Source organism: Theropithecus gelada, chromosome 18, assembly GCF_003255815.1.
Source record: "Theropithecus gelada isolate Dixy chromosome 18, Tgel_1.0, whole genome shotgun sequence".
Taxonomy (NCBI): Eukaryota; Metazoa; Chordata; class Mammalia; order Primates; family Cercopithecidae; genus Theropithecus; species Theropithecus gelada.
The window spans coordinates 28,166,278-28,182,629 of NC_037686.1; the positions used below are offsets into that span (position 1 = coordinate 28,166,278).

Below are 16,352 nucleotides of genomic sequence, written 5' to 3' on the forward strand. Positions count from 1 at the left end.
TTTTTTTTTTTTTTTTTTTTTTTGAGACGGAGTCTCACTCTGTCACCCAGGCTGGAGTGCAGTGGCATGATCTCTGCTCACTGCAACCTCTGCCTCCTGAGTTTAAGTGATTCTCCTGCCTCAGCCTCCCAAGTAGGTGGGATTACAGGCATGCGCCACCACGCCTGGCTGATTTTTTTGCATTTTTAGTAGAGATGAGGTTTCACCATGTTGGCCGGGCAGGTCTTGATCTCCTGACCTCAAGTGATCCACCTGCCTCGGCCTCCCAGAGTGCTGGGATTACAGGCATATGCCACCGCGCCTGGCCTCAGTTACTGTCTTTTCCAAAATGGTTATGTTTCTCATAATAATTTTTGAATTGATAGAACCTAATGATTCAGAATGTAAAATACAGGTTAGGAATATGGCTCAAAGAGTCTTACTTCACCAAATCTAGGACTGTGGTGCTTTTTCTGTAACAAGCATCTTCAGTGGAACAAGGGTCCCTGTAGCCAGCTGGGGAAACACTGGCTCGTGGGCTTTGCCATCAGAGGATACAGATAAATCTGTGTGCAGCCCCTGTAGAGTGGAGGCTCCTTGAGGACACAGCAGAGCAGTGCAGCATGTCCTGGGCTGATGCCTGCAGAGTCTTTTGCAAGGCAGGGACAGTTGGGACACTGTGAAGAACTACTTTAGAGCAATGATGGCGATAACAGAATTTCATGCTAAGTTAGTCACTTTTGTCCCCCTCCCTTAAAAACAGATATGTGGTTGCAGTAGGATTGGAGTGTGGAAAGATTTGCTTATACACCTGGAAGAAGACTGATCAAGTTCCAGAAATAAATGACTGGGCCCACTGTGTAGAAACAAGTCAAAGGTATTTCTTCCCTATTTTTGTTTCCATCAGATTAACTAGAAATTGTGGGGTCTTTCGTGGCAAATTTTATGCCACATTTTCATGGAGAGGGACATATATCTTTATTCATGGTGTCTACCACTTTGTTTTGTGGTAATCTGAAATTGATATATTGCACTTGACTTTTAAAAGTTTGCTTGACCAAATTGCTTGCATGCATAATATTGTTTTTATAAACAACCATTTGAGATGAAAGTGATTTTCGTAATGGTGTGTTTTAGAATTTGACTACAGTAGATTCTTAATTTGATTCAAAATGTTTGTGATTTTTAAACGTATTCTGGATTGCACTTTGGTAGTCGTATCCTTATGATTGAACCCTTCACCTCAGATCCTGCAGTGGAGCTTTCAGGCATAGCAAGGCTTATGCCCTGGGCCTCATGCATTTGCCACCTGAGCTGGCATAGAGCACCTACTGTTTACAGCCTCCTCCCCATCCCACCCACCTAGACAGCAGGAATCACTTTTAATCTAGCCTTTTACAGGTTTTATTCTTTTTGTGTGTGTGTGAGAGACAGGGTCTCACTCTGTCACCTAGGCTGGAGTGTAGTGGCAAGATCCCAGCTCACTGCAACCTCCACCTCCCGAGCTCAATCAGTCTTCCTACCTCAGCCTCCCAGATAGCTGGGACTATAGACACGCACCACCATGCCTGGCTAAGTTTTTTTTGTATTTTTAGTAGAGATGGGGTTTCACTGTGTTGGCCAGGCTGGTCTGCATCTCCTGCGCTCAAGCAATCCTCCTGTCTTGGCCTCCCAAAGTGCTAGCGTTACAGGCATGGGCCACTGTGCCTGGCCCAGATTTTATTCTTTAAAAATGTCTAAATGTGGCTGGGTGTATTGGCTCATGCCTGTAATCCTAGCACTTTAGGACGCCAAGACGGGAGGACTGCTTGAGCCCAGGAGTTTGAGACCAGCCTGAGCAACATAGTGAGACCCCCGGTCTCTACCAGAAATAAAAGAAATTAGCCAGATGTGATGGCGCATGACTGTGGGTCCCAGCTACTTGGGAGGATGAAGTGGGAGGATCACTTGAGCCCAGGAGGTTGAGGCTGCAGCAAACCATAATCACACCATTGCACTCCAGCCTGGGTGAGTGAGACCCTGTCCCCCCTAAAAAAATATAAACATTCAGAAAGCTCCTCGTATCATTCTGTGTCATATTTTCTTAGGCTTTTTCAACCTTCATATATCTGTACTGTTGAAAATACAATTTCAAATAGCAATTTCAAATGACAATATGATGAGGGTAAGTGCTTAATGGAGAGAGATTTCTGAGCAATGTCTTTTATAAGATATCCAGCAGATCTTCTCATGTCAACCAAACATGTTAGTGCTCATTATAATTATATTTATTAAAATGAGATATTGCCATGCCCCCATGGCTTTCCTCCTGCCTCTCTGGGCTGGGTTTAGCAGTTGAACTAGTTTGTGCTGTTGGCTTGCTGAAGAGGGGAGAAATCTGTTGAAATTCCATGCTTCAGGCATTTGAAAGGCACCCCTTCCTTCCACTTTGCCTGCCCACAGTGCTCCCTTCACCTCTAACCTGGTGTGAAGACCTCTTCAATGGCCCCCATGTGGGACACTGGCGGGAAGCCACTTAGAAAGTGCAGGAAGGGAACATGTATAGAATTTGAGTTTTTTGTCTGAAGGGGTTGTTTTTTCCTTTGGTCATTATGGTGACTTAGGATTTGCAAGATGGAACTAATGCATGACTTAACGTATTATTTGGATTGCTAATATTTCAGTTACCAAATTCCAAATACCGTTCAAATGAAGCTTTTGCTAGTAATAGATTTACAAAGGTAATATAAGCAAACACTAACCTTTAGGTTGGTTTGCCAAACTCCCTATCTTCTTAAATGTGACATGTTAATATGCTGGATTTAAAGGACATTACCAAAAAGAAAAACCCACTATCTCAAAGCTTACATAGCCAAACAAGTACTGTTCCTCAAAGTAACTCCCTTGGAAAGAATTATACCACATATGTTTATTTCAATAATTTCACTACTTCAAATCATTCTTTTAATGAAATGAGAGAACTTTAATCCATAATAATTGAGATTCCAGTGATGTTGCTATCACTTAAAATATTCTTGAAACTTCTCTGTAGGAATTGTGTTCAGAACTAGCTTACTAGTGATGCAAAAAAACAAATTATAATGCCTTTTATGGTGTTATTTCAATCGTTTCCTCTTTTTAAAGCTTGCCATTCATATCTATTAAGCTTGCCATTTATATTTATTATAAAGCTTACTTCCAGGTGCTTTCAACAGTCAGATTCATCAAGAGGAATATGAGCTATCATTGAGAGTACTCAAATCATAGTCTGCATAATATGGAGGCATTTTCTCTAGAGTAATTTCAGAAAACAATTGAGGCACAGCAGCACTGTTATAACCTCCCAGAGTGACTATTTGTAAGGGCTCGCAGTCATCTTGTTGCATAGGTTCAGGAGGACTGATTTTTTAAAATGGGTTTCATGACTTCATTCTTCCCTTTTAATCATGAGAATGCATCTGGTGACAGGGACTGTCAGCAAATGAGAGTGTAATGTGAGTGCTCTGGTATTGTTTTCAGTGTTTACTGCCCTAAAACCTACTTAGGTTTTTCACTTTAGTCGTTTCTGGTTTGGGAAGCTAATTTGGAGGTTAAATTTATAGAAGATGTTGTATTTTCGTAGAGATTTGTTACTAACATACCTTGGTAACATTCTGGGTCTGCCTTTTTAAAGGGCTGGGGGTGTAGGGGGTAGGGAGCATTAATATGATAGTCTTGCCCAAGGTCACGCAGTTAGAGGTCACACTGGAGACCAAGACTCCTTCATTGGGCAGTACATTAAATCTTTCATTGTCTTTCTTTACCAGTAGTAAAAATGCAATTCCATCCCCCTCACAGGGATGTCAAAAAAATAAAATAATCTAGAATATATAGTAAAGTTGAAATTGTTATAAATACATTTAGTAATGTTATCTAAAAGACTAACTGGAATATCCATTTCATGAAATTCCATTGATCATTAAAACAACATTTATTTAAAAAATTTTTATTTTTTGTATTTTTTAAACAACATTTGACAGAGATTCATTGTCTGTTTCTTGCTCCTTTTGGTGATGTTATTGCCAGTGAGTAAGATTAAAATTTAGTCTTGCAGTTTTATGTAAATATAGTAAAATATTTTCCAGGTTAAAATAAAATGGCTAAAATGTTAACGATGGTATTTTAAAACCTGTACATTTCAATTTTCAGGTTGTAACTTCCATTCATGTTTACGCCATTAATTGGAAAAACATTTCATGACTTCTTTATCTTTGTTTTAGCCAAAGTCATACACTTGCTATCAGAAAATTATGCTGGAAGAACTGCAGTGGAAAAACTGAACACAAGGAAGCAGAAGATGCTGAGTGGTTGCATTTTGCAAGCTGTGGTGAAGATCACACTGTGAAGATACACAGAGTCAATAAATGTGCACTGTAATGGACTTAATAACTACATGCTTGCAGTCACTGGTATCTTAAAATAATATCACGTAAATAGATCATCTTTGCCTTCATAATAGAACTGAGTTTCTTTTTTTTTTTTTTTGAGATGGAGTCTTGCTTTGTTGCAACCTCCACCTCCCAGGTTCCAGCGATTGTCTTTCCTCAGCCTCCTGAGTAGCTGGGACTAGAGGCACACACCACCATGCCTGGCTAATTTTTGTATTTTTAGTAGAGACTGGGTTTCACCATTGACCAGGCTGGTCTCAAACTCCTGATCTCAGGTGATCTGCTCACCTTGGCCTCCCAAAGTGCTGGGATTACAGGCATGAGCCACTGCACCCGACCTGAGCTTCATTTATTAAGTCACGTAGCAGTAGTCCTTATTTGAGTGCTAGACCCTTTGAAATGTGGTGAAAGCTATGGACCCTTCACTTTGTTATACAACATATGTACACACACCCAGAACTTTGCACATACGTTCAGAGATTCCTAGACCCACAGACCTGCCTCTGTGTGTCCCAATTTAAGAACCTCTGTTCTTTCTTCATGACTGGATTTGCCCAATTTTATGTTATTTTGGGGCTTCATTTGTCCCTCTTTGGGACATTTCCTTATTTATTGCCCTCTTCAGAGAGTAGACATAGGAAAAACAAGATAGGAAACCTAGATTACTTAATTTTTAGTTTAACATTTTCTGTAGATAAGCATACCACACCAAGTGTGCTCTGTCTTGATCCCCTTCTTTTTAGCATATGCCAGACATTGTAGAGTTTGGCAAGCAGTTGTAGGTTTGAGCTGCAGCCAATCATTTCTTTTGTTCTTTAGGAGTACATAGATTCGTCTTTTTAGGGCTTTACCGAAAGTAAAATATCCTGACATTTAAACTGATAGATATAGAAGGTAAAAAATAGAGTTCCGAAACATCTGAATTTATGTGATAGCTGAAGTCACAAGATGAGGGATGTATGTCCTCCAGGGAGGATGCAGAAAGAAGAAAAGGGTGCTGGAAACAGCCTGTCAGTTGTGCCAGCTGTGGGCTGGAGGCAGCCAGGAGAGTTGGGAGCCTGGGTGTGGGGTGGAGAGAGGTTAACAGGGAAGACATGGGAAGTACTGAGAACATGGCTGGTGTGAGCAGAGGACTATTCCGACCCTGTTGGAACATAGAGCCATCTGACAGATTGACAATACAGTGAAGGCTGTATATAATAAATGTGTTGAAAGGAGGAAGGTGAGGATTTTCTTGGTGGGAGTTTACGCCATTATTTAACATATTTTGCTTCCAAAGGGGTTAAAATGTTTTACCTAAATGGATGTTTCTAGGTCAGTGCTATAGAGTATTTCTAATCTGTGTTTTATAGTGTGAGCTACATATGTAATTTTAAAATTTTCAAGTAGCCACATAATGAAACAGGTGAAATTTAATGACCCATTTCCTTTAATATGGTATATCCAAAATATTGTTATGTCAACCTGTAATCAATATAAAAACCTGTTACTGAAGTATTTTATAGGGCCTCTCTCAGTTCAGACTAGCCACATTTAAGTGCTGCATAGCCACATGTGGCTCATGGCCATCCATATTTGAACAATGTACTTTAGACTATTGCATCTGTATACTCTTGTGCCCTCAGCTGGGGGATGGGGTATGTGTGCGTGTGTACCAAGGCAGTGAGCATCTGAGCTTTGAACCTCAGAGACCAAAATGCCGTGCCCATTTCCCTGCTATCAGCTGAGGAATCTTTACTCACATTGACACACGGGCTTATTCTGACCCAAGTGCATGCAGGCTTCCAGAGCAGATTCAGAGGCCTAACTTAGTCCTTTAGCTCCCCTCCCAGCACAGAACCCCCCAGGTTATCTGAAAGTAGGCCTCGCCTAGAGAGACTGAGTTTCCAAGTTGTCAGTTTTCCCAAATGGTCCTCAAGCATCTTCCTCAGCAATCACCTTACAGTTTAGTAAACATTCAGAGGACTTGCTACACATCTGGGCAGTCTGCATTGTAATTCATATGTGTTTACACACTTATGTCTTCATCTGCGAAAGCACCTTTGAACCGTATTGTAGTTCATAATATCTGAAGCAATTATTTTGAATTGTAGTAATTCATAATATTGAAGCAATTCATAATATCTGAAGCAATCCTCAGATATGGGTTAGGCATGGCCCTGCTCTGAGCAGGATGGCAAAAGTGGCAGTCTATGACGCAGCCCTTGTTACCCAGGCTATTCCTAAATGGTGGTGGTGGTTTTATCTTAATTAAAATGACATCACCAACAACGCGCCCTTTCCTGTCTGCCAGGAAAAGTTTTCTGTAGTGATGCATGTGTTTGTGTGTGTGCGTTCGAGGCTATATTACCCATTGCTACAGCAGTTCAAAATGACTTGGAAAAAAACAATGAATGCTGGTCATTGATGTGTATACTGACATGTTTAAGGGAAGTTACTGTGGTCTGTAACTTAAGAAATACATAAAAAATAAGATGGGTGGAGTGACGGACACATGGATAGATATGAAGCCAGCACTGTAAAATATTAGTGGTAGTTTTGTATGCCCATACTCACAGTACCATTATTCACAGTAGCTAAGAGATGGAAGCAATACGTGTCCATCAGTGGGTGAATGATCAACAAAATGTGTATTCATACAATGGAATATTATTCAACCTCTAAAAGGAAGATATGCTGACCAATGCTGCAACATGGATGAATCTTGAGGACATGATGCTAAGTGAAGTAAGCCAGTCACCGAAAGACAAATACTGTATGCTTCCATTTATGTGAAGTATCTAGAGCAGTCAAATGCATAGAAACAAAGTAGAATGGTAGTTTCCAAGCACTGGGGGAGGAGGAAATGAGGAGTTGTTTAATGGGTATAGTGTTTCAGTTTTGCAAGACAAAAAGTTCTGGGGATTGATTGCACAGTTATGTGAATACTGTATACCGACTGAACTGTACACTCTAAAATAGTTAAGATGGTAAATATTATCTTTATTTTACCACAGTGTTTTTTAAAGCATGGTAAACAACATTTTCCAGGATGTAAATTGGTACCAAAAAAAAAGTGCTCCAAAGTAAGATATATTCGGGAAACACAGGGCTAACTAAAGTTAGATAGGTGTCTTTATTGTAGGAATTCTAAGAGCATTTAACAAATTAATTTACATTGAGAATTTTCAATGTGGAGGGTCTGGCTCATAACATTTCACAAACATTAAACTTCAGAGTCCCAAAGCCTTTAATTAAAATGTTAATGGTAGAAACTCCTTAAGGGGTGTTCATTGTACAAGTCTTTCAATTTTTCTGCATGCTGGGAGGTTTGTTTTTTCTTTTGGTAACAACATGTTGGGGAAAATAGCCTTGGAATATTTCATTCAAATTGGAGCCAAGCTAACACAAAGCTGTTGCTGCTAGTGGGAACAGCCCTGATGTCCATGTAACAAGCTGCTCTCCCCAACTCCCTCCCTTCTGCTTCTCCTTCCTCGGCGCCCACTTCTAGGATTAACAGGCAAGGAGGCAGAGAGCCCAGCTCAGGTAAGTTGGGCCACAGCAGAAGGAGGGCCAGGGCAGAGGTTTGGGCCTTGGCTCTGATGCTTGAACATAAACATACCTAGTCAGAAGTACATCAGTACAAAGTGGACCCTACAAAATGATAGGGCCAGAAAACAGGTATGTGATTACCAGGGGCTGAGAATGGGGAGAGGAGTGACTACAGAGGGACCCAGATTCTTCAACAAATACATTACAAGAGGAAAAGGGAAAGGAAGCCTGGAGATTGAAAGATACTTGAGACGTGTGAATCCATTGCAATGTATGAACCTTGTTTGCATCCTCATCTGAACTAGCCAATCAGTCTTGTAAAAATATGCTTAAGGGACAAAGCGAATTTGAACTCTGCCTGGATATTTGATGATTTTAAGGAAACAACATTTAAATATATGACAGTGGGGCTGTGGTTATGATTGGTTTTGTTTTTTTTTTGTCTCTAGAGACTGGGTTTTGAAGTGTTGCCTAAGCTGGTCTTGAACTCCCAGGCTCAAGCAGTCCTCCCACCTCAGCCTTGGTTTCTTTAAAAAAAAAAAAAGTTCCTTTGAATCATACTTGCAGTATTTATGGATGAAATGAATTTATGTCTTAGGTTGTTTCATAATGATTGGCAAGGATTAGGTGGGTTTTAGATGTGTGGATTATTAGTGAAGCTGGGCAGTGGTGGGGTGGTCATACTATTCTAATTTTTTGATATATTTAAAATTTCCTTGTAAGAATTGTTAAATGAAAAGGCAGGGCACGGTGGCTCACGCCTCTAATCCCAGTACTTTGGGAGTCCGAGGCGGGGGGATAACGGGGTCAGGAGATCGAGACCATCCTGGCTAACATGGTGAAAACCTGTCTCTACTAAAAATACAAAAAATTAGCCAGGCGTGGTGGCAGGCACCTATAGTCCCAGCTACTGGGGAGGCTGAGGCAGGAGAATGGCGTGAACCCGTGAGGCGGAGCTTGCAGTGAGCCGAAATTGTGCCACTGCACTCCAGCCTAGGTGAAAGAGCGAGACCGTCTCCAAAAAAAAAAAAAAAAGGTTAAATGGAAAAAGAATGAGCATATCCATAAGTTAAATACAAGAAGTGTTACATTGTGAGGAATTCTTCCCCTCCTAGCATGTAGTGGATGGTCCAGTAGTAAGGCTCTGCCATGCTTAAATAAGAGACTGGCACTCCAAGGACAATGAGGCTGAGGCCAGAAGAGAGACAATGTGGGATGGCTGCATGTGGTTGGTAGATAGAGGACTCTGAGCCCCACACTCTGGTGGACTCACAGATCTGGCACCCGGGCTCGATGTGGTGGTTCATACCTGTAATTCCAGCAATTTGAGAGGCTGAGGCAGGTAGATCACTTGAGGTCAGGAGTTCGAGACCAGCTTGGGCAACGTGGTGAAACCCCATCTCTACTAAAAATACAAAAAAAAAAAAAAAAAAAAAAAAGCCAGGTGTGGTGGTGGGCACCTATAATCCCACATGTTCCAGAGGCTGAGGCAGGAGAACCGCTTGAACCCAGGAGGAGGAGGTTGCAGTGGGCCAAGATTGAGCCACTGCACTCCAGCCTGGGCAACAGAGTGAGACTCCATCTCAAAAAAAAAAAAAAAAAGTATCTGGGACCCAGAACCGAGTGAAGACACCAGAGTGAAGGAGAGAGGCCTTGCTTTGTCCGAGAAGCTCCTCCTGGGGTGGAAGGCACAGCTCCACAAAGGCTGCTCTTGCGGGGGCTCCCCTGCAGCCAGGTGCCTGCTGACTGTCCCCAAACTGCCCGCCAACAGAGGGATGCAAAGGGAGCCTCTTCCTGCTCTGTGGAATAGGCAAATTATGTCACCTTTCACTCCGGACTCTCACTTCTGCCCCTGCTACCCTTAGTCTTTGGCTTTTGCTGACATTTTCCCCTGTATTTTTTCTCCTGACCAAGTTCTAGATATTTCATAGGGCAGTCTAGGTAAGGGTTGGAACCTCAATGAGTCGAGCAACAGAAACCCAGCTCACACTGGCTATCACTGTGGGCAAGCTGTTCCCCTCATTTCTAAAAATGGAGATAAGATTAGTATATGAGTCTGGCTGCCATTCAACTGTGTGTGAAAAACATTGTAAAATTTTCTTTCTGTTTTACACAAGTTAAAAGTTTATTTCTCTCATATGAAAGGAGTCAAGGCAGACAGACCAGGATGGGCAGGGAGATGTCTACAGGATCAAGGACCCAGCCTCTTATTTCGCTGTCTGACGTCCTCAGTATGAGGCTTTCACGTTCCAGGATGGCTGCGTGGCCTCCTGCCATGATCTTTGCATTCCAGCCAGTAAAGAGGAGGAAGGCATGAAGAAAGGCCTGCCCCTGACTTTAAAAACGTTTCTTGGAAATCCCATACGATTTTACTTAGTCTCCTCAGGCAGAATTTAGTGTTGTGGTCATACCTAGCTTCAGGAGAAGCTAGGAAATTAAATCTTTGTTGCAGATGCCCATGTGTTCAGCAGAGAACTGGGGTGCTTCATTCTGGCAGAAAGGTAGAACAGCAGTAACCAGTTTGTAGGATTGTCCTGAGAATTAAATGAGCCAATGTATGAAAAACACTAGTTGGGTGCCTGGGATATAAATAAGACAGCAGTGGTTTGTATCTGGTACTATTATGATTAAATAAAGCTCAGCTCATGTCACCTCTGTAGAGCCTTTAGTAAACCCCTCAAGTATTCTTTTTTTCTCTCTCTGAATTCCGTAGTATTGTATTCCAATTTTCTTTTATGGCACTTGTCACCTTCTATCTTCTATCTTTGTGTGTGTTTTATGCTGTGTCAGGTAGATGCCTTCTTTTGTAAGGAAGTTCATCTCAAACAAAGGAATTACTGGCTCATATGACTGAAAAAAGTTCAGTGGTGGGATAGGCTTCAGGTGCAGTCTGATACGGGCTCTGCCTTCCTTTCTCTAGTTTGCTCAGCTCTGCCCTTTCCATGGCAGCTTTCTCCTTTTGTTATTATTTGAAACTGAGTTTCGCTCTTGTTGCCCAGGCTGGAGTGCAGTGTCCTGATCTCGGCTCACTGCAACCTCCACCTCCTGGGTTCAAGTGATTCTCCTGCCTCAGCCTCCTGAGTAGCTGGGATTACAGGCACGCGCCACCATGCCTGGCTAATTTTTGTATTTTTAGTAGAGACAGGGTTTCACCATGTTGGCCAGGCTGGTCCTGAACTCCTGACCTCAGGTGATACACCCACTTCAGCCTCCCAAAGTGCTGGGATTACAGGCGTGAGCCACTGGGCCTGGCCCGTTATTATTTTTAATAGAGACAGGGCCTCACTATGTTGCCCAGGCTGATCTTGAACTCCTGGACTCAAGCCATCTTCCTGTCTTGGCCTCCCAAAGTGCTGGGATTATAGGGGTGAGCCACCATGCCTGGCCACATGGCAGCTTTCTCCTGAGGCTATTCTCCCTCATTGCCGTAAGAGGAATGCAAACAGCCCCTACATTACTTCTTCCTTGTTAATATCAAAGGAAATAACCCTTAGCATTAAGTCTCTAACTTTACTCTGACTGGACCATTCCTCAACTAATCACAGTGGGCAGGGGAAAGCCACACATTGAGTGACTTGGGCTTGCCCATCTGATGTAATGAACTGTGAGATCACCTATGCTGGCCTAGAGGCAGCGTAGGTCCCAATGAGATCACATGGCTGCTCTAATGTGGGGTGGTTTTCCAAAGCAAAATCAGAGGGGCCGATGGATACAGGATGGGCAAGCAATGTGAGCCCCCTGTACAAGCCTGCTAAAGCCTAAACACCTGGCCATCAGATGGTTTTCCTGTTGTCCACAGTATCTGGCAGTGTATTGTCACATATTTGCTGAATTCAGGGATGAATGAGTTTGACAACATTGACGGCTGGTGGAGAAACCATTCTCAAATGTAATCTGCCAGTCAGTAAATAGAGTATCTGAGATTCCTGTCTTGGTGGTATAAAGAGGTAGGGGGCGAAGAGTAGGAAGGAGGTGCTAGCACAGAAGGGACCAAGAAGGGGCTGGCCTGGCCCAGTGGATCTGCTCATGAATGAACATGGGAGAAGCCAAGCCCCTGGGAAGGCAGAGCCAGGAAGACTGCTGCTCTGGACCCTCCGCCCTCTCAGTCCTGTGGTCAGCCTAGTACTGGTGGGTTTGGTTGTTTCAAACATTAGATATAATGGAGCCTTGTTCCCAATCATGTGGTGATGTTGAACTGCCCTTTTAGTTTCTATTCACAGGAAAGGTCTTGTGTCAGTCTAGGGGAGGGAGCTTCCTGGGGTTTCTGACTTTTCTTTCCACTGCTTTCAGTTTCTGCTGGGGCACTCTGCCAGTCTTTGGAGAGAAACTTGCTCCAATGCTGTGTCTGTCTCACTGCTTCCTGTGCCAGCCCACTTCTGATTTCCTAGGTACCAGGATATCCAGGTTTGTGAGCTCTCATTGTTGGAAAAGTGTGCATTGCACTCTAGTAGGACACACTTAATTTCATTATCCAAACCAAATTCAGCCTTCTTGGACATACCTATTCCTATCCTGATAAATTTGGTGGGAAATTTGATCCCTCAAAATTGCAGCCCCCAACTGTAGGTTGGTGCGAAAGTAATTGCGGCTCTTGCCATTTTGATGCAAAAGGCGCAATTACTTTCGCACCAACCTAATATCTTCCAGACTAGGAGGCCAAGGTTTTCAGGGGGCTTGCCAGTGGGAAAACTTCTACCCTTACTCACCATTTAGGACTTGACCATTATAGTGGAGCTGCCATCCCCACCTGGTAATAATAGAGCTGTTCCTGCTTAGACCACTGCATATACCGCCTACCCAACAAGTTTAACAGTCTCTCCTAATTGTTTAAGTTTAACCCTTGTCCTAATTGGCCTTATGGCCTTAGATATTGCCAAGGTGCTCTCTTCTGCACTTCTCTGAGCCTTCCCACCTGTGGCATGAGACAGAGACCCTTTAAGTGCCACTGTCCTCAGGGCTCTGTCCTCTTTCCCTAAACACTTGAGAGCTCCTGAGATGACCTGTGCACAAGCCCCTGACATGACTCAAGTCTCCAACCCCAGACACTCTATCCCTTTTGAGCCCTGAATCTCCACTGAGATGTCCTGAACCGAGTTCCATATTGTCTCCCTGTGCCTGAGACTCCCTGTGTCCACTCAGTATCCCAGTCTGACAGCATCAAGTCACCTTGGGCCAGTCTTCAGTCCCATTAGTCCCTGAATTTCATCACTTCTGCATGATCTGGGCCTCAGACCAGGCCCTCACTGCTCTTCACCAGGACTTTTGCCCAGCCTCTGACAGCAGTGCTCCCTGCAACCTCCCCACTCCCACCTCCTCCACTGCTGCCTGGGGTCTAAGCACACCCCTGATCCAGCCACTCTCAGGAGGAGACTCTAGAGTGTTCCTGTCCCTTCTGGACCAAGGTCAGCTTTCTTCTCTGTACCAGAAAGTCTGACCCCTCTTACTTCTCTCACTCCCCTTCGCACTTATCCCCACAGAGAGGCAGTCTGTGCTCCAGCTTCATTAAAATTCCTGCATCTGGAATTTCTAAGCCTTTTTGGACTTCTAGACCTTTAAGTATGGAATGCTGCCCTCCCTCCCCCACCTCCTCCTCCAGGACCCTCTGGGCAGGTCTCCTAGCAGCCCCAGGTCTGGGAGGCTCTTTACCCCAAGCCTGGACCTTTGTGGGAAGGACTCTTCTCCAGCACTCTGCAGCCTTGGAGGGGTGACCTGACTATGAACCTATCTCCTTCCCCGTCCCAGGGGCCTCTCAGGCACACAGCCTGCCTTGCTGACTGTTGTCTTCCTAGTGCCTACCATGTTTGCAGCAGGGCGCAGCTGCCCACTGAACACTGAATGAATGCCCCTGCCAAAAGCGCTAGTAATTTTCAAGTGAATCTTCTAGTGTTTCAAGCCAGGACAGTTGCAAGAAGTTATAGCTGGTTTCCCTGCTCCCATTTCTCACAGGCTCATCCAATCTGGTCATGGCCTTTGGATAGTTCTACCTAAATCACCCACAGGGCACTTTCTAGCTTCAAAGCCTGCCTTTCATTGTTTTTCCATCGCCAACTCCGAGCCTAACTCTGACATTCATTCATCTTCTGCTGAGCGAGTGAGTGAGTGAATGAAAGAATGAATGAATGAATGAATGGAAGAATACATGAATGAATGCTTTGTATGTAGTAGAGAATTCTTGCACATGGAGCCCATTCATTGCTAGGAGACATTGGGGGTGGGAGTTGTTAACCTGGGAGCAAGGGGAAACATCATCAGGAGGTAAGGAATTAGGCTCAGTGAGCGGCACCAGGGACTAAGATTCACACAGGGGGAGAGATTTAAAGTACAAAATTAAGGGCATCTCACCTGTCTGCCCAACTGACTCATAGACACATAATTTTTCAAGTTCTTAGGTGAGAAAGGGCTGTAAGTGGGAGTTGGAAGAGCTGTTTTCCTACCTAGCTGTAAACTTTAGGTGCAGAAGCTGGCCTCCTGGGACCTCAGCATGGACCAGCTCAGTTTGCTTGGAAGCCCCAAGGCCAGCAGCTGGACCAGGTGAGAGGTGGCCATGGCAGCCTGTAGCACAGGGCCCAGGAGATCACTCCTCTTCACAGGTCAGACATTCCTTGGTGGGGATAGAGGTTCTGCTTAAGGCAGGGTGACAGCAAGCAATCTGACTTCTGATAGTCTCTTTCTGGTAGGAGCGGCCCAGGGAATCCTGATGAAATGCACCTAAGGGTGCCAATTAGAGGCCAAGACTCCCAATGTTTCTCATATCCTATTCCTCCCCTCTTCTTGACCGGCTCACTGCTATGGCCCACTTCAAAGTCTTCCTCCTTTGGGTTACCTTCCCTGGATATCTTGCTAGGAAGTAGCCACTTCCTCTCCTGGAAACCTGTACCTGCATCCTGAACCAGTGCTGCCTGGGCATTCAGCCCACACTGCCTTGTGGCTAGTGTAGGTTCATCTTCCCACTCAGCTGTAGGCACTATCTTCACATCCACCCTCCCAAGCACACAGTGCCCTGGATGGACATAGCCAACTGCTTTAAAGTATTTCTTGATTAACGGTAACTCAGTGATTTTTAATAACCTTCAGGAGTTCTGCACTGACTTGGCCTCTTCCAGTCCATCACTAGGCAAGCTTGTCTGAAGCAGCACCCCTGTGGACCGGTGGTTTGTTAGTTGGCCGCAGAACTTGAAGAGAGGTCCTCCTTGCATTCCCAGGGAAACGACCTAGGCCCCTTCTCCTCAGAGTGCCATTCATGAATGAGGCATCAGCATCACCTGGGTTACTTAGAAACACAGAACCTCAAACGGAAAGAGTCAGAACCTGCCTTTGAATAGGCTCTCTAGGGGATTCATGCAAATGAATGCCTGGAAACCCTGGCCTAGGGAAGACTCTCACTGGGAAGCAGCACTTTAAAAGGAGGGGCGAGGAGTGACACACTGAACAGCTGCTGGGAGGATCAACCCCACCCCTCTCTCAACTTAGATGGGGAAACTGAGGCCCTGGAAACCACAGAGGCTCACACCAGAGAGTTAGCAAAACACACTTCCCTGCCTGGGCTCTGGAGGCTGACTTCCCAGCTGCTAGCTTATCTTCTAGCTGTGTGCCCTTATGCAAGTTATTCTGCCTCTCTCTGCCTCAACTTCCCCATCTGTAAGAGCAACCTCCTAGATCTGCATATTTGATTATTGAACGACCAGGACAGGTAAGAGTGTACACAGTGCAGTGCCTGGCACACAGTGAGGCCCTGTATGTAGCTCTTGTTATTAGCGCTGCCCAAAGCCACATTCGCAGAAGACAGTCCAGCATCTAAAGTGCTTGCTTGAAGCATGGCCAGAAGGCAAGCAGATGGTGGGGTAGGCAGTGATGTCAATGAGCAAAGGCCTGCATCCATCCATCAGTACATTCACTCCTCCTCGAACAACTATGCGTGTTTGTCAAGTAAGGTCCTGACCGTTCAGCAGTGAGGGAGAGAGCTGGGGTGGTCAGTGGGCAGAGGCCGCTGAGGAATATGGGTACCTGGGCATGGACTCTAGCGCTGCAGTCCACAGACCCCGGGTCTCCGGCCAGGGGAAAATGAGCTCTTAGTGACGGGCCTTTCTCTGGCCTGGTATCAGGGGCCTGGGCCAGAGAGCCAGGGCTGTGTGCTGCCTTCCCATGGCTCTCATGCTGGGCACCAGTACGCATCATGCATCAGCAAGGATCCTAGGGCATCTGCAGCCCATATCCTGGGTGACAGCTGGCCTGGATGCAGCACAGGTTGAGCTCTTGGGGCATATGCCTTCTTCCCACCTCGTCCCCACGCTGTATGCCTCCAGGGCCTGTGGCCGCCTGTACCTGATCGCCCGCCTTGGGTTCTCCACGGAGCCTGCCTCTGAGTTATCTCCCGTGAGCCCCCAGCACCTGCCTCCCATCTGCAGCGGGTTCCGCACTGTCCACCACCCATGACAT

The 16,352-nt window shown here is 44.9% G+C and overlaps 1 protein-coding gene across 10 annotated transcripts in view; it reads left to right on the top strand.

Annotated features, from left to right (window-relative positions):
* The window catches only part of ELP2 (elongator acetyltransferase complex subunit 2), a 39,566-nt gene extending 35,113 nt beyond the window's left edge, over positions 1–4,453 (top strand). For all 10 annotated transcript variants that reach the window (XR_003116615.1, XR_003116616.1, XR_003116617.1 and 7 more), the window contains 2 exons: positions 743–856; positions 4,218–4,453. Coding sequence is in view for 7 of the 10 variants with exons in the window: in XM_025364873.1 (XP_025220658.1) it covers positions 743–856; positions 4,218–4,374 (271 nt within the window). In the remaining 3 variants the exon portion in view is untranslated. The remainder of the gene's footprint in view (positions 1–742; positions 857–4,217) is intronic.
* The last annotated feature ends 11,899 nt before the right edge of the window (positions 4,454–16,352 follow it).